Source organism: Rousettus aegyptiacus, unplaced genomic scaffold, assembly GCF_014176215.1.
Source record: "Rousettus aegyptiacus isolate mRouAeg1 unplaced genomic scaffold, mRouAeg1.p scaffold_m13_p_2, whole genome shotgun sequence".
Taxonomy (NCBI): domain Eukaryota; kingdom Metazoa; phylum Chordata; class Mammalia; order Chiroptera; family Pteropodidae; genus Rousettus; species Rousettus aegyptiacus.
The window spans coordinates 52,721,930-52,741,293 of record NW_023416295.1 but is presented as its reverse complement, the minus strand read 5'-3'; the positions used below and the strand labels follow the sequence as shown (position 1 = coordinate 52,741,293).

The following is a 19,364-nucleotide window of genomic DNA, read 5'->3' as shown; positions in this document are numbered from 1 at the left end:
AGACTTAAAGAGTTACAGCTTAACATAACCTGGGGCAAATGCTGACCACTTGCCTCCCCTGCGCTAAATGATAGCCACGGTCATCCTTAAAGATGAAGGAGGAGTTTGAGATTCCTTTTCCTCTTATTAGTAACTAAAATGTTTCTAGATTGCCACTTAATTCTACAGTATTTATGGTACCAAATTCTTGTTTACAAGAGGTGGAAGATCTGGTTGTTATCTACATATTTTAAAAAGTTCTCTTCAATATATGATAGCCCATTATTAGAATAGTGTCTCAAATTTCTACTCCCTTTTTTGAATAATGATGTTCTTGTGTATGACATTGTATTTGAAAATTTTCAGTCAATGAATATCAGGACTAACAAAATCAAAGAAATGTAGTTAGAGTTACTCTCACTGTACATAAAGGAAAAGTGAAATATTAAAAGATAAGTTAATCCCCACAATAGCGAAGTAAGGAAACAATCAGAATTACAATCACCTTGGTAGCACATTCCTAGTCTCAGAGGGGGCATTTTTCTCCTCTAAAAGGGAATGTGATTTTCATGAAGATTAGTACCCATTTTGCATTCAGCATTCCAAGAACAACTTCCCTGCATCTGGCACAGGAAGTTTCACAGTGGACTTGTGAAGAAAACTAACCCCATCTTCTACTTCCTGGAAGAGAAAAATGAGAACAGGGTGTGTTCCCTCACTCCTTGGTTTCCAATTAGTATGTGTCAGCATTACAAAAGGCTGTGTTTTAACAAAGCCGATAATACTTAAAATTTAACAAACATAAACTGAATGTCTGGTATGTGTTGGTGTTACTTCCACACTTTCTTTCTGTATGATCTTATTCCACCACAGAGAAAACTGAGGCTCAATGAGGGGAAAAAAAGTGCCTAACCCAGCGAATGGGAGAGCAGAGATTCAATTCCAGATTTTCTGTCTCCAAGTTCATTCTGCAACAGCTGCTTGTTGAGTGCTATTCTGACTTCTGGCTGGACCAGTTTTATTTGAAACCAAAACCAATGCTGTTAAAGGCTTGAGAGTCAAGTGTACTGGTTCACCGCATCCGACAACTGTAAGGTAGACTGCAGAGTTAAATGAAGAGTATTTGGCTCACTTAACATGCTTTCTGGAATGTTGTATCACCTGCCCATAAATTAAATGATCATTAAGTTTGTGTTTTTTTCCTGATGAATTCTGGCTTAGAATTTCATTTTATTTGCAGACAATGTAAAATCCCAATTTGTTGCCAAACACATTCTTTAAAAAAAGAACAAACTTGTTTTCAACTATTACATGTGCAGTTTTGCATCCATTTTAAAGTGTAACTAAAAAAAAAAAAAAAAACTGGTAAGAAGAAACACACATACTAGTTTTTCTTTCCTAGGTTGTCTATTCAACAGTTTAATTTCTTCCATTCACAATTCATAATTCTAAATTCTCAATCTCCTTTTTTCATGAGCTGGAAGAAAATACCCTTTATTATTTGGGTCTTCTTCAGCCATTATTGTTCACAACAAAAGGCTAATTTCTTCTACCAAGAGAAGAACCAAATCAAAATACAAGACTTGACAATTTAGATTTCAGAGTATTGTAACAAATGAATAGAATTCTTATGTACTAATTAATGAATAATTGCTTCATTCTCAAAACTTATAGTCTATAAACTATGTTACTCTGCTATCATTATTCAAATAGGAATATTTAGGTTCTAAGCAATAATATAGCACAGGGTTGTCCTGTTAAACAACCCTGCCAATGACGGGCAAACCTTTTGTTTTCTCTAAATTTCAGATGGTAATTACATTACTCAGAATTTTCACTTATACTAGTAATAAAATGCTTTTTTTTTTTTAGGCAAGGCAACCCTTGGTTGACCTCACAGACTGCAAGGACCTTGTCATTTACAATTCCTTATTTTATTTTTTACACCTCCAGCACCTGGTCTTCCTAGGTGGTCTCCCATCCAAGTACTAACTAGGCCCGACCTTGCTTAGCTTCCGAGATCAAACGGGATCAGGGGCATGTTCTTTTATAAATACCACTGCAATGAATAATTTTAAAAGAGAACCTCAAATCAAGAATGGAATTGTAGAGTAGAGTGCTGAGAGAGTTACTACAACCCTTTTAATGGTGTAGTATTTGATGGTGGCTTAACAACAACTCATAGGATAATGACTGCAAAAGTGAACGTTAAATACTTTGCATAATTGAGCTTCTACCACTCTAGAAGACAAGTAATTTGCTGGTCTCCATCCCCAACACTGATCTCTTGCTCAAGTTTACACAAATTCAAATAATGCCTACCCAATAACTGATCATTATGTGTCTAGGTACGTGCTGGACATTAAATTACTCAACAGTATACAGAGAAGAATATAACCTCTGCTTTTTGGGGTTTCACAATCGACTTAATTTAATCGAACATACCAGGGAAAGGTTTGCACAGTAATTGTAAATGGCATGAAGGATGCTAAAACAACCACTGAATAATAGCAAAAGGGCGGGGGGGTGGGGCAGCGGGGTGCAGAGAAAAATAAATCCAAGTATCCAACAATAGGAGACTGGTTATATAAATCATGACTCATCCCTACAAAGACATAATACACAGCTAGGGAAAAAAATAGAGTCCTTTATGCATTAAAATGGAAGTTACATAGTTAATTAAAAGAGCAAGGTATACAGCAGCACTAACTGTGTATAAAAGGGAGAAACAACACACATACACACAGCCATTTGTTCCTGAGTTTAAGAGGAAATGCGCTGTCCGGTATGGTAGCGTAAAGCCACCTAAGTATCTTCAGCACAGGGAATATGCCTAGTGTGACTCAGAATTTAAATATTATGTAATAAGTTTAAATTTCAAATATAACAGTGTATATTCTATTAAAGACAACTCCCTTGTTTTATGCAAAACCATTGCATTATGTAACATATCATTTAAAGCAAATTTTTTAATGTAGCTCCTAGAAAATTTTAAATTTCATTTGTGGTTTACATTATATTTCCATTAAAGAGCATGAGTATAGAGTATCCTACCAGAATTTATGAGAATTGGTATCATTGATTGCCTCTGCGGAGAAAACCTGGGCGACAAGAACCAAGGGACTGGAGGGTGATCTCTGTTTTGTCACTTTTCTCTTTTAACTTTTGAGCTATTTGAGTATATTGCCTATTTTAAAATAATGAATGATGTGACCTATAAACACTACTGTAAGGAATTACTGTCATTAGCATAATTATCAATTTAGTTTTGGATGGAGTGTCTCTCCCAAAAAGCAACCATGGTACTTCTGAAGAGGTTATACATGAGCTTTGGCAAAAAATGCTTTCTAATAACCTAAAATCACAGAAGTATTTCACAAACTAAGGATACCAGAATTATCGATTGAACTTAAGAGATTAAAGTCTTCAGAACTCAAACTGCTAGTTTGGTGCCAGCACAGTCTAGCGTTTAGAACTGCCGCCTTTTCTTCCACCATCAAAGATTGTTTTTCATTTTTCCATTCACTGATGATATTTTGCTCATTTTCTTGTTCTTTTCTTTATCTATATCCCTAAATAAAAATTTAATTATCACTACATTTCCATTTAGCACACCACACATCTACTTAGATAACCCAAAAGGAAAAAGGCCAGAAAAATTTTCCCCTTTGCAACCTATGAAATTAATTTTTCAATGAACAATAGCAGATCACAAAGGGCTCAATGAAAGGCAGAAAAAGAGTATTATATACACAACTGAAATACACTTAATGTATTTAAATATAAAATGAAAAATCAAATTGCATAGGTACAGGGTATTACTATTTCTCCCAATTTTCTATTTTATTTTTTAAAAGGATTTTTAAAGTGTTGACGTAGTTTTAGATTGTAAAATGCATACATCAGTGAAAACTGGTTCTCATTATCAGTGTTAAATTCAAAATGGTTGATTATCCAGGATTAAGCAATTTAAAAACCTCCATTGTCAACTCCTACGCATTCCCCTCTTTCTCTCACTCACTCTCCTCCCACCTCCATAATGCTTGACATAGGGCTGCGTTGGTGAGTATCATTCTGAAAAAACATTCCTAGGGCCACAGAAATAATGTGTGCAAAGCCATCCATGACAACTCAATCCTAGTAAGAAAGGTTCCTCATTGGTGAGTCATGCGATCATCACAATAAACAGATGCTTTGACTAGGTTTGATCTAGAAAGCAAGGCATTCTCCATAGCCTTTAACTATTAAAACAAAATAGCTAAGTGCCGGAATTTTAAAAATTGCTTCTTGACAGGAAATCTTATGAAATACCCTGTGAAGACCAATAGGTGGGAAAAGATGTCGATCATGAAATTAAATAATTATTCCCTGCCACCTAAACTGTGTATGCCTTCAGCATGGCACATCATTTCTTGATGCTCCAAGGCTGTCCCTTTAATATCAATGGGATTCGAGGTATCTTTGGGGTCAGACCATTCCAGTTAACTGTAGAAATCTAGTCTACTTTGCCTAGGTTTTCTAATGACATAAGGAAACTGTGAATGCCTCAAATCCATGATATTCAAATATTCATTACTGCCAACTTTAACTTTTGATGTGTTTGATATCTGGAAGAATACCAAAAAAAAAAAAAAAAAAAAAAAAAAAAAAGACTTGGGTTACCAAAAATTATACCAAAAATTCACTCAATACCTTTGGATAACTTTTAGAATTGCCACTAATTCAAGCTTGCATAATCGGGTTGGTGTCCTAAATAACTATGATCATAAAAAAATGAAAATCCCAAATGCTACAACCACAAATATGTATATGAAATCCTAAATTTGACTAGAAAATTCTAAAAACACCTCTAAATAAAGTCAAGGCTATATACCACTTATAACTAGGGAACTAAGGGAGTTGGGTACATGTTCTTAGGCTTCACAAAGACACCAGCTCAAACTCTGGGGCTGCATTTTCTTAATGTCATCAAGAGTGAATTTCTTACGTATTTCTACATACATATAGGACCACAAAGTGATGGTATGAATTACTCTCGGACATTGCTCCTTTTCTGGCAAGTTGTAATAGGTTCTAGGTACAAAATTTGCCCCAATTAAAATGCCAGGGGGAAAATAATCAGTGTATTTCCCTTTTTGGATCACTGGTGTAAATTTTTTTCACCTGAACTTCCTAGAAGGGAAAAAATGTTCATAAGTAATAAACTATGCCCATAAAACTTGCCACCTTTTCTAGAAAAAAATGAAGAGACAAGGCTGGTAGCGTAGGATCACAACATAAAATTTAAAAACTCGTTTCTTTTCACCTTCTCTTCCACTTTCAGCTTTGCTCTTCTGAAGCATAGCAAAAATAATTTTTACTTTAAGTTAAAGCATCTACTTGTTCTCTGTGAATGAGCACATTACGTAGGAACAAAAGATGGGGAGAAAGCACTTCCATAATCTGATATGACATTTCTGTGAAAATTAAATGACCCTTTGCCACTTTGTGCAGTTTTGCTGCCAACTAATAACTGAATCCTAGAATAATGGAAACTGTTTCAGACCACAAAATACAGATGTGTTTTTTAATAGTGACCCTACCTCTTTCCTAGTTCTATTAAGGCAGTGATACTTGATTATCAGGCATAAAAGAAAACAAAGGGTTGCTCCGCTCTCTGATATGTCCACTTTGTACAACTTACATCCACTTTTGCACAAAGGAGAAATTAATTCAATGGCTATTATAATTATCTTGACTACTATGGACTCAATTGGTCGAGAAACTAAGGCACATCCATCAGACCTGAAAATGGCAAGGTGGTAGCCATGTTCAGATTTAGCAATTCAATTTCCTGTTTTTCCAGGGCATCTGAACTGATACATGACTGTAGCAGCTGTTAAAACTCTGGCTCCTGTCACACAACTCTCTTTGGGCTCAACTAATACTTCCTCACTTCCACTTCTCCAGAAATAAAAAAAACCATGTGTTCTTCAGGTTAGAAAGGGGAAAATTCTCAAAAGAGCGGTGATAAGTGCCCCACCTAGGTCTGAGTATCCTAATTCTACTTCTTTACAAAAATATCTTGGTCTCAATACAGAAGCTGTAATGTTAGCCTATGAAGTGAAATGGTATATTTAATTTTAACAAATACACCAGATTACATACATATTACTTGGTGTTAATCTGTCAAATTAGTTACTGAATTGAGAAACAATGCACTCTTTCCAATGATGATACCATCATTTAAAAAAGATGTTCTGATGCCTTTGGCATGCAACCCTATTTAAAAGTCAACCTATATACCACACAAGAAAATCAGAATCATTTTATAGGCACAACTATATTTTGGGCCCAAACTATGATAACTCAGGTTCTTTTACAACTCCATTTCAGAGGCTTGCCTTTGAACCACTGTGATTATTTTCAAAAGTAAAATCCCACAAATTTTGGCATTTTTACTTTTAATGTCCAGAGTAATTTTCTACAAGTCAGAAGCAATTACAAAGGCAAACCTCTGTCCTATAGACCCATACTTCCCATACTACTGCTTCATTTTTTTTATTATTATTATTAATTGTTTATACTATTTCCAAAGCTCTGATTTCAATGGTGGGGGGGGGGGGGTGTCCCAATAGGGAGGGAACAAGAATAACTAGAGAAAATTAAAATAAGGGATTCGGAGATAATTGTTTTCCCTGTTCTCCTATTCTAACACCTCCATTCTCAATATTTTACAACCACAAACCTGAAAGCCTTAATGGGGTGACACTTTTTTTTTTCCTAGAGAGTAGGTAGTTAAGAAATTGACCCAATTTCTTCCCACTAAATTCATGAAAGGCCCGCCTCTGAGTTATGTCCCTGAGCCATACAGCATGATAAGACACAGATGTACCCATCACAGGGCACCACACCTATTGGAAACTCAAAATACCTTCATTTATTGCCTATGAAACTTGAAAATTCTGATCTTTGTAAAGGTTTATAACTATTTAAAATGTGGTTAAAGATTACAAATAGCAGGAAGTTTTCAGATTTCTGAGTTAAGCTTAAACTATTTTTCTTGCCTTTGCATCTTTTGCTGTTTGATACTAAGAATCCCAATTAAAACAATTCTCTTGTCGAATTACTCTATAATTCAATTCTGTAACTTTTTCATGTTTAAAGTCAATAAATAGTTTTAACTTATTGAAATTTACAAATAGCACTGTGAACTGAAATTATATATATATATTTTAAAGTTCACTCTAGCATTTTTCTAAAAACTAGTAAGTCTTTAAGAGCCTTTTCCAAGGGACTCATTCCTCAGCTATGAAGTTTGTAGGCAAAACTGAAGGCATTTGGCCCTTTATAAATAGTCATGGGAAACTTCTTTCTCCCATACTTTGAGTTTGTTTTTACTGTAACAGATGGGAAAAAAATTTAGCAAATTCGAAAAAAAAAAAAAAAAGGCTTACAACAACTATCATACTAACATTAGAACACCAAAAGCTTAAAGATATGTTCTATCTTTAACAACAACAAAAATACTTGCTGGAAATTATAAAGACAGTTTGACTTAACTCATAAAATAGGTATGGACTCAAAAAACTAGACAGGAACTCCTTCTACCTTGGGTCCAACTCCTAGGCATATCTGTTTCTAAACATCTTAACCATATATGATCAGTCATTTTTTGTAAAAGTTCCTCCAGCACAGTTTAGAACTTCTCTTTAAAATATATTCTAATATCTTATAAACGTTAAAATTCCACAGTGCTTACCAAGGGGCTAAGCCTAAGTGTTCACTTGAAAAAAAAAAAAATTCAATTACTAATCACTATTCTGCAAAATTTCTTCCTATAAGATATACATTGCTTTATGCAAACAAAATATAAATAATTTTGTACTCATTTATTTTTAAGTTCAACACTTAGAGGTCTCTCCAGGAAATAATGTTGAGTTAAATATCCACTACTTCATTCACCAATTTCATTGGTTATGCCAGAGGATCAGCAAACTTTTCCTATATGTGGGTAGAAGACAAGTAATTTTAGTTTTTCAGGCCATACATTCTCTGTCTAGACTACTCAGTTATAATGTAAAAGCAGCCATAAACAATATACAAATGAGTAGTTATGAATTTGTCAATAAAACACTTTATAAAAACAGTAGAGGATAAGAGATTCGTATCCAGAATATATAAAGAACTCCTGAAACTCCACAACCAAAAGAAGCAAACAACCCAACTGAAAAATAGTCAAAATACTTGAATAGACATTTCTCAAAATAAGAGATATGATGGACGATAAGCACGTGAAATGCTGCTCAACATCACTAATCATTAAGGAAATGCAAATAAAAGCTACAATGAGATTCATCTCACACTCATTAGGGTGGTACTATAAAAAGACAGAAAATAACAAGCACTGGTGAAGATGTAGAAAAATTGTAACCTAGCTCGGGACTGTAAAATGGTACAGCTACTATGAAAAATAGTATAGCAGTTCTCCAAAAAAGAAAAAAAAATTAAAAATAGAATGACCATATATCATCCAGCAATTCCACTTCTGGTTATATACCCAAAATAATTGAAATATATACCCAAAGAGATTTGTATACCCATGTTCCTAGCAGCATTATTCGCAATGGTCAAAAGTTGGAAGCAACCTGTGTCCATTAACAGATGAATAGATAAGCAAAATGTGATAGATACATATAAAATATTATCGTTCGGCCTTAAAGAAATTTTGATATATGATACAACATGGACGAACTTTGAAGACATTATACTAAATAAAATAAGTCAGTCACAAAAAGACAAAGATTGTTTGATTCCATCGATATGAGGTGCCTAAAGTGGTCAAAATCATGGAGACAAAAAATAGAATGGTGATTTCCAGGGGTTGGGAGGAGAGGAGAAGAGGAGTTATGTTTAGTGGGCATAGAGTTTTGGTTTTGCAAGATGAAAGGAGTTCTGAAGACGGATAGTGGTGATGGTTGCATAATAATATGAATGTACTTAATACCACTCTACTGTACACTTAAAAATGGTTAAGATGGTAAATTTGATGTTGTATGTATTTTACCACCATAAAAAAAAAATTGGAGGAAAGAAAAAAAGGAGAAGGCCCATTTCTACCTTCTGGACATGGTTTGCTGGGCCATAGTTTGCTTACCGGAAAGTTCAACTATTACGTTTTAAGTTCTAAGCATAAACCTAATGTTTTAAAGTTAGCACCAAATACCATTTCTACACTAACATCATATTCTTTAGTTTTTTTCCCTGCATAGTTACAGAAAAGTAGTAAAGCTCTTAAAATCAAAAACTAATCCCAGTATCTAGAAAAAGACATTTTACATAAAATAAAAGCTCACAAATTTTGACTAATAATTAAATGAAAGCAGTTATCTCAATAACATGAATCTTGGCATTGATTATTATATAAATAAATCTTTATGTAAGGCCTATTATATAAATATTAGCATTTCAACAATAAAGGTCATATGTTATTCAATCACTCTAACACATTCAAAGAAAATTAGAATGTGAACGAAAAGTCTAACATCATCTTAACAATTTCATTTTTCTTACTTTGGTAATCATAAATCCTATTTTTGAAATTACACTATAACTTTAATAGCTGCCTAATAAGAAAAATGAATATAGATTATCATATGACAAAAAGCTATGCGTTTATGATGAGTTAAATTATCCCAAACACATGAAAATGTTAAATATGATTTGGAAGAAATAAACCAAATATGTAAGTTCCTTCTAAATGTTAGGCACGGATTTCTTCATATGCATTAGAATCTGTAGTTTTTAAAAATATATATATAAATAATACAAACATGATTTTTAAAAAAATCAAGATGAGGCATTTACAAAGCCACTTTAAATAAAAATATTCTTTAACCATTCAGTGTAATCCATGGTGGCAAACATACTGAATGACAACAGGCCTAGTGATAAAGGGCAGCTGGGGATCAGTCAGTGTTTCTATTGCTCCCTTAGAGTTGTGTAGCCTTGTGTAGCTGGGGATCAGTCATTGTTTCTATTGCTCCCTTAGAGTTGTGTAGCCTTGAGTTGTTAAGAGCTTTGAGCCTCAGTTTCCACAACTGTAACAGTTAATATACTTCCTCAAAAAGGAGTAGCAATTTTTTTAATAACATCACTGTAAAGCACCTAAATGAATCTTTAAAAAGTCAAAGTAAAGCTGAAAGTTTAGATCGTGAATTCCCTAAAAATGATTAATATCAGCCTCTTTTCATTCTATTTACAGGTTCATCTCCATGTTGCCTGTTGATATCTAGGTAATCAAAGGTTCTCAGATATGGTTGCCCATTAGAATCACCTAAGCAGCATTTTAAACCTCTCCATGTCCTTGTCCCAGGTCAGGTAAAATCAGAATAGGTAGGGTTGCCAGAGCATGGGTATTAGCATTAAAGACTCCCAGGTAATTCTTGTGTTGAAACCTCAGCTCAGGCATTTAACTTCTCAGTAGTCAATAAATGTTGGCTACCAAAAACTCGGCTTATACAATCAGTGAACTTTAGAACCAATAAAGCATCCAAATGAAAGTTTAAGAAAGCAGCTGCTAAATCATTCATTAATGTTTACTACATCTTCAAATAATGCCATAGCTCCAAAACTGCAAAATTATAAAGCAGTAGGCTTCTCCTGACTAACCTGAAAATTTGTTTCAGAATTAAAACATTTAAAGTTCCTCAAAGCAAGGTCAACTACACTGTTGATATTTAAATTTCAGAGTTCTGTTTTGTTTTGTTTTGTTTTGTTTTAAGCATTATCTGTATGGGCAAGTAAAAAACACAAGCACTAGTAGCTCTAAAGCCAAGGTACCCAAGATGACTCTTTGAAATTTGAAATTTAAAGGTATCATATTTTGGTTAGAAAAAGATTAAAAGCAATGAATGCAATGAATTCGGTAACTAGTCCTAGGTTTTCCTTCAGGTTTTGCCAGTAATTTGCTATGGGACTTCAGCAAAGTCAGCGTCTCTGGCCTTCAGATTGTCATTTGTAAAATATGGAGTAGCGCTAAATTTCTTTAAAATGACCTGTTACAACAATGTAAGGCTTGGAAAATTACAGAGGGATTCTTTAGAACAGTAATATACAAAGATGAGGACTAAACTAGGCCTCATAGGTTATTAGTGTAATGAGTCATGATTTAAGTAGTTTTATACTAAGGAAGATTGCCTCCTGCCACTTCCCAAATACCCATATCTAGAATAATTTTTTTCAGTTAAAAGATTTTTAGTGTTTTGGATTTTTGAGAGAAAAAAAAGCAATACAGAATATCCAACAAATATTATGTAATAGACACTTGGAATACACTAAGTCACAAAATATACAAGTGAAAGAAGACAGATAAGTAGAGAATTTTTTGTTTATATTTTTTCAGATAGTGATAACTTATCTGAATAGAATAATGTCAGGTAAAATGACATTTTTTAGATAAGATGTTGAAGAATTTTTCCAGATGACCCTCCTTAAATTTGGAGAGGGGAGGGCAAAATACCTTTAAAGTATTTTCTTCATATTTGAGAAATTACATAAAGCAGTTTTGAACATTCTTTTGAGGAACTTAACTATTTTAACTTTTAAATTCTCAAAAGTAAAATCTGCAGTATTTTAACAATAGTCATGCTTATCACTGAAAGCACTTACCATTCCTTCATCTCAGAGCCATCTGATCTCATCTGTCTACTCAAAAGTATTACTTGATTTCTAAACACCTGTGTTTTTTTGTTTATGTACATATTCTGTGTTTTTTTTAAGTACTTTAACCTAATCCATTTTCAAATGCAACAATTTTATTCTCTTATTATATGGTTCCTGAATAACATTTTAGTAGTCCTGAAAGCTGTCTCATCTTCAATTTACAAAACTCAAGCTCCATTTAGAGGCTCATGCTTTTATAACTAATACCTTTCTACCAATGTATTTTGCTCATACATCCTAATTCAAAAGAATATGGAAGAATATATGATAATTTCTAAACAATGAAAAAACTGGGGAATGAATAGGAATATAAGTCAACAATAATAGAGCTACTTGCAGAGGGGAGAAGATAACTATTTGTAACAAGTGAAAAAACTCATACATTACAAAGTTTCCTCTACCTAAGCATTATATTAAATATCTTTTATATTAGTCATGTTGCTGTGAGACTTTTCCATGTTTCCTCTAGACAACTGCCAATGTTCGCATGGACTCTGATGAATAAACATGCTGTGACTTGCTTCTAAGGAAACGCCTGTCATGTTCCAGGGAAAAATGACTTCTCTACTCTTAAATCAGGAAGACTGTACAACTCTCATTCATTAGTAACAAAGTCGATTTTTCCTTAACGTTTCTTTTCTGAAATGTTTCTGTTTTCTTCAGGGCACTTCTGTGTTCAGATTTTCAGGAAAGAAACTTAACTGGGGAAACACGTGTAGGAAAAAATTGTACTACATCATAGGGGTTTCCCACTTGAAAAGCTCTATTAGCACCCGTGTTAAGCTTTCACTGTTTACCAAGACCAAGGTTATTTCCACGTTCTCTCCATCTCTTGCAGAACTACCTGTTCTCACTACTGTTTACCCAAAAGCTTAGCAAAGTGATATTAGCATATCTGGCAGGAAGACATGCTTCATTTAATATTAACTCACCATGTGACAGCCCCTCCAATCTCTGCTCAAACACGTGAGGTTACAAAGAAAAGTATGGTTGTTTGCAGTCTGACTTCGCGCTAGGCTCTGGCACCAACAATTGGTCACAAGCACACACACCCCCAATCAGAGGCGCGCACCCCGTGCGGTCCCGGAACTGTCATGCGGCTGACAGCTGGCACACTCTCCTGTTGCCCTCCACCCGCTCGCAGAAAGCCCCTTCCTTAGTCACCTTGACATTGCTCACCTGCCTGGGCCTCAGCCCTCGACCTAGGAAACGTTTTACCCCTTCCTAGAAGCTCACTTACAGGTATCGCCCGCCGCTCCTCCAGAGCCCCAACAAGGAGCCCTTTGTTACAATTTTTGCTCCCGGACTACTCGCCCAATCCCCGGCATTCAGCCGCTCTTTAGCGCCTCAGAGCAGGCCAGCAGGAAAGTAATGAAAAACTACCGCGATCCCCCACCCCGTGGGTCTCCGAGGAGGCCGGTGGCAGCAGCCTCCTCGGCCGCGTGTCCCTTGGCCGGAGAGTCAGGCCGCTGGCAGGGCAGCGAGTAGCCAGGCAGGTAAACGTCGAGGCCTCGCCGGCCTCGCCCTCCCGGCTGAGCCGCGGCACGGCACTCGGGGCTTACCCGGCGGGGCCGGTGGGCGGCGTGGGCGCCGCCGGGGCGTCCTGCGCGTTCCGGGCTCGGCCGTCCATCGCCCTGCGGACCGCTGCGCGGGCTCCCGCTCCCAGGCGGCGCGTCACTGCTGAAGTGGGAGAGGCCAGACGGTCAGGGCGGGACGCGCGCCTTCCCGAGGCCGGAGCAGGGCTGGCCGCGCGTCAAGAGACCGCCCGAGCCACCCAAACCTGGCCCGGCCCGCCTCCCAAGTGCGCTTCCACCTGCGGGCCCGGGTTCCCAGCCCGCGGGCGCCGGGCGCTGCGGCGGCAGGAGGCGGTGCTGCAGCCCCCGCCCCGTGGAGTGGACTAGGTAGCCATTAGGCGCCTCTCGGGGAGGCAGAGGAGTTGCCCAGGTTGGGAGGAGGAGGAGCGGGGCAAGGGGCAAGGCGCACAGGCACGGCCGCCACGCCTGCAGCGCACCCCCGGGCGTACAAACAGAACGTCCTGGGAAAACTTTTCGCTAAGGAAAGTTGGGAGAGCTCGTTTCTCTTTTCCCACCCTAGGCTCCTACTTTCTTTTCAGAAAGAGACAGAGGCTCGCCTGTTCTTTCCCGCGGTTTCCTTCCCCACTCTGCCCTCTCCCGACCCGGCTCTAGCAGTTCGGCTCTCGAGCCAGGACTTGAAGGGAGGAGAAAGCAGCAGCCTCGCTGAGGCTCAGCCCAGCGCAGGCCGGGCCGAGGCGGCGGCTCCCCTCCCCCTGCCCCGCGGGCGGGGTGCCCGGAGCTCTCTGGGCTCTGCAGAGGCTCTCCCCAAACCGGCTCACTCACCCTGCCCCATTTCCCTTCCCAGAGCCAGGGAGCTCGCTGCCACCTCCTCTGGACAGCCACCCAGAAGTGGCGAGGAGGCTTGGCGGCATCCGAGCGAGAGCGGCAGCGAGCCGGGGAGAGAAATGGGGCGGGGATGGACCGAGACCGAGTTGGAATTTCCTTCCCCCAGGGCTTCGGGTGTTTGGGGTCCAGGTGGGGAAGCCGAGCGGAAAAGAAACTCCCAGGCGGAGTGTTCCCATTCCCACCGCTAGGGCGTCGGTTCGGGAAAACCCGGCACGCCTAGTGGGACAGGTGGGGAGGAGGGGAGGGTGGGTACCTGCCCTGCAAGGACCGGAGGGAGGATCCCGGCGGCCGCGGAAATGCGGAGAGAAACTCGGAGAACCGGGCCTGCACCTTTCACGACCATTTTGGTTTTATTATTTTTTTGATTTTCAACCTGACCTCTAAGATTGCTATTCTGTTAAAAGCGTACCTGTGACACTGATCTTTCTAATCGGTGGCAAGTTTAAACTTGCCCTGTCTTTAGAGGCTTATTAATTTATTTGTTTGTTTATTCCTTTTCGCCTGTAGCAGCAGTGACATGAGGACTGGACAATATTATGTCCGAGGACAACCTATAAATTAAAAATCAAACGATTGACTTTATTCACCTCTTGGAAATTAGAAATAATCACATAGACACAGCTGCGTGCCGGTTTGTAAGTTTTGGTTCCCACTTACATGCATACTCTTCAGATGATGATTCTTTACACCTGGCAAACGGGTATATTTGCATATCTTTATATTATCACAAGTGCCAATTGTTGTAAGAGACAAGCCAATTTTGATGGGTCCAAAATCTTACTTTCAGAATAATAACGTGAAATTAATTAAGAAATTAACTTTAAACTGCAGTTTAAATTTTTAAAAAATATTTTAACAAACTATTATGGAGAGGTTAGATGAAAAGAGCATCCTAAAAGAGGCCTCCACTGTGGTATTAGCAGAAAGTAACAAATCTGTTAACCACGTCACTCCAATGATAGGATAACATTTGGTAGGTGGTAAAAATTAAATTGATATTTGGACCAATGCTTGACTAAATGCTTCTTTAGTTATTTATTCATTATTATAGCAACCAAAAATATGCTGACAATAAGTATTGTACTAATACCTAGCAATATACTACCTATTATGGGTAGTCTTTAGTATTTATTCTTTTCGTTCATAATATATTCCTTTTAGTGTATTTTTACATATAAAAAGAAAAACAAGTGGCTTATTTAGATTACAATATGGGAACCATATGAAGAAAGTTGTGTTTTAATATTTTACCTAATATGAATCAAATCTATTTAAATATATCTGACTTTTAGTATTTAAACAACTTGAGTTAAACAATTTCATGACTTAATTATGCTTCTAAATGACTAGCTGCTTGCACACAATAATACAAACATTGAGTAACAGTGAAACTACTTAATGTCTGTAATTTCAATCACAGATCCAAGATTAAACTTTAATTAGTTTCAACTTTAATGTACGACACGCTTCTAATATTATTGTCTCCATTAATCTAATCTGAAACCTAATACATTTTCATAACATTTCATACTACTGAAAGGCATTTTCAGTGCTCACCAATTTTTCCTGTCCTCCTTCTGGTCTTAAGCATAGGAAAGGATTACATTTTCCACCCCACTGAAATTAGGTATAGCAATGTAACTTGTTTGGGTAGGTAAATGTGAGCAGATGTGAAATGTTTAATTTTCTGGTGAAATCACTTAAAGGCCAGTACTTGACTCTGTGCTCTCTTCCCTCATTGCTGCAATTATGGAATTGTGTATTAAGATGAAGGTAGCATAGGACTGAAGGATCCTGTATAGCTGAGCATAGCTGCCCTGGAGAGCCCCAGGGCCTACAACAGAATCTACATAAGCCAAGAAACAAACTTGTGTTGGGTTAAGACACTAAAATATTGAAGTGGCTTGTCACCCACTATTACTTAGCCTACCTTAGGTACAGTAGTCCCGGCCTTATCCGTGGTTTTGCTTTCTGCAGTTACCTATGGTCAACAGCAGTCAGAAAATCTTAAATGGAAAATTCTAGAAATAATTCATAAGTTTTAAATTAAGCACCATTATGAGTAATGTGATGAAATCTCACAAGCCTACTCCTTCCCACCCCTAACATGAATTATCTCTTTGTCCAGCGTATACATGCTATACATGCTCCCACCTGTTAATCACATAATTGCCATCTAGAGCTATCAGATTGTCACCGTATGGCAGTGCTTGTGTTCAAATAACCCATATTTTGCTTAATAATGGCCCCAAAGCACAAGAGTAGTGATGCTGACAATTCAGATGTGCCAAAGAGAAGTTGTAAAGTGCTTCTTTTAAGTGAAAAGATAAGTACATATAGGAAAAAAACATAGCATATATAGAATTTCATTCTATCTGCAGTTTCTGGCATTCGCTGGGGTCTTTAAAAGTATCCCCATGGATAAGGGGGTACTACTACATAAACATAACAATTTTAACCTCTGAATTCCCTAACTGCATAGGAATTATTTATGACAATTAGTTACCTTTTATTTGGAAGGTTACTAAAACATAGTTTTATATCTGGTAAATATAAGACTACTTTTATTTTCATATATTTTAATCTGGATTAAGTATTGCCTCATAGCTCCAGGCGTAGTTCTCATGCAGGTTATAAATTTTGCAATCTGTCAATTCTATAGAAAAAGAGCTATTACTATTGCTAACACTATTTCAACACCCAAGAGTTTTCTTCCAATTCTTTCTGAAAGATCTCGCCTTTTTTTTTTTTTTTAAACAATGTTGGAGGAAGTTGCAGAATTTAAGAAGTGGAACATGCTAATGGTAGTTTGAGAATTCAGTTCTTCCATTTGGGAATTCTGTGTTTCAGTTGAAGTTGGCTATAAAAGTCTAACAACAAAAACACAATAAATCGCCTAGTTATTTCAGCATTAAAATGTCTTTAAATTTTAAAGTAAATTCAATTCAGTGAAGCTAACCATTTTACAATATCCATAGTTTTATTTGTGGAAAATCATACTCCCATGTTTGAAGAAAAATTTGGAAGTAATCTTGTAATTTTTAGTTTCTTCATCAATAAGATGGTGATAAATTAGTATGATACTCTATGTTGCAAGTTTCAAATTATGAATAACTATAACAAATAATTGTATTCTATAAAAAAAAGTTTAAATGTAACAGATACATATCATACAATGTTAACTCTGAGAAAGACTTTAGAGGTTGTCTGCTCAAACCGTCCATTACATTTATTGGAAAATTGAGAACCATAAATAGGATTGTCAGATTTAGTAAATAAAAACACAGAATGTCCAGTTAAATTTTAAATTCAGTTAAATAATGAATGATTTTTGGCACAAGTGCCATGCAATATTTAATTATACTAAATAATTGTTGTCTATCTGAAATTCAAATTTAATTGAGAATCCTGTGATTTATATGAAAATCCTACCCATAAACATATCATAATTCTTTTCAAAAGACATGTAGCTTACTATATGCCAATGCAGGAATATGATCCGAACAACTAAGGAGTTTAAAGATAATGCCTACAAGAAATTAAGTTCTATAGTAACATGTTTTAGAAAAGCAAAATAGCCATATTTCATAATCATTATGTCATAAAAACCTGAAAACATTCTATCATGTAAAATGGAAACCTTTGAATCTATTGACCGTAGTTACCAACCACTGAATTACTTCTAGTCTCTCAGAATTTGAAAAGTGCTCATATTTAAAAATCAATTTATTTTTTTGTTTTGCCAAAACATGGGTAGCTCAATTGGTCATCATTGTTAGGCAGAACTGAGTAGCAGCAATTTCTCAAGGCATGTTTTCTGAATAGTTTTAGTCCATAATTAAAGTCATTTTTAAGTGTAGTAAAATCTTAGCTAAGAAAAAAATAAGAATTAGATTCCTTTAGAATCATCTTATTATAGCTCTACTCTGATCTAAACTTGATGTTATAGACTGTCGTCACTTATTTTATATTTTTATTAACACAGCTGTCTTTATTCATTTTTGTGTGGAACTTAAACAAATCCAAGACTTTAGCACTGCAGTGTTAGTATAATAACTAGTCTCAGTTGCAGAGGAAGACAAGGCTGTCACTTATGGGGTTTCCTGAAAACTGATTCAGGGGCTCCTGAATTGGCCTTCACTGTTGAGCTCTTAGGCTTCTCCATTTCTCCTTGAGTAAATTTATCTTTTTATATATAAATTTCTAATTTACTCACTTTATAGAAACTTTCAAAATTATTGACATAAAGTTGATAATAATTATCTATTTTTTAGTCTCTAAGAAAGCTTAAATTACATGGCATTTTTCATTCCAAATACATTCATTTATGTCTTCTCTCTTTTATTCTTGTAAATCTTGTCAGAGGTATGTCAATTTTACAAGACCCTTTTAATAATCCAACTTTTGGCTTTGTTGATATCTACTGCATATTTGTTTCCAAATTTTTTAAATGCAATGCATTGCTCTGCAAAGTGGTCCCTGGGAAAGGTCAAATTGAGATTAGAAGTCAATTTATTAAGCAGGTTATAGAGATGATACCTGTTCTGAGTGGGAAATTGGACCAATGTTTTAGATACCCTTCAAATCTAAGAATATTTGTTTTTGAGAGGTGGGTTATTTGGCAAGAGTAATAGTTGTAGCTAACTCCAAATTGTAACTTTCTTTTATAAAAGTATTCCTTAGAAATATGAAATTAGAAAATAAAAGATCTTAAAATTCTATAAAAGAGATTTTATTAAGGAATGCAAACTATAATACATGATGCCTTCCGGCAAGCCATAAAGAAAGAGAAAATCTCTTCCTAATGTTATAGTAATAATATGTTTGATATTTGTTACTTGTAAGGTGGTAAAGAGCTCTATATATTTTAAATATGTAATTAATTCTTATAGCACATAAGGCAAAGAGAAGGCATGATTATTCTTATTTTAAAGATGAATAAAATGCAGCTCAAATTTATTATAGGATTACCCCCAAGGACATGTAAATTAGTAGAAGAGTACTGCTGAAGTCTCCACATTTTTAGTAAAGAACACAGACATTAGCTTACCATAATGACAAGAACTACTTTCAAATTACTTAAGGAACATAACATAATTTTCAGTTATTTTAATGTTGGATTAAGTTTATCATAATAATCACTTACTAAAATAGAGTAAAAATGGATTAAAATATTCATCAAATTTCTCTCATAAAAATAATCAGTTATGGCAGGATAGCATTAACCAAAATACTATAAGAAAAGTGAAATACGCATATAGA

At 36.2% G+C, this 19,364-nt stretch overlaps 1 protein-coding gene across 6 annotated transcripts in view; it reads right to left on the bottom strand.

Annotated features, from left to right (window-relative positions):
• COBLL1 (cordon-bleu WH2 repeat protein like 1) overlaps positions 1-14,270 on the bottom strand; it is a 150,074-nt gene extending 135,804 nt beyond the window's left edge. For 5 of the 6 annotated variants that reach the window (XM_016152472.2, XM_016152469.2, XM_016152474.2 and 2 more), the window contains exons 1-2: positions 14,040-14,270; positions 13,245-13,362 (exon numbers count right to left, since the gene is read on the bottom strand). In XM_016152472.2, coding sequence (XP_016007958.2) covers positions 13,245-13,362; positions 14,040-14,049 — 128 coding nt within the window. In that variant the 5' untranslated portion in view covers positions 14,050-14,270. The remainder of the gene's footprint in view (positions 1-13,244; positions 13,363-14,039) is intronic. The other variant, XM_036236833.1, reaches the window with a different exon arrangement.
• Positions 14,271-19,364: the final 5,094 nt, after the last annotated feature.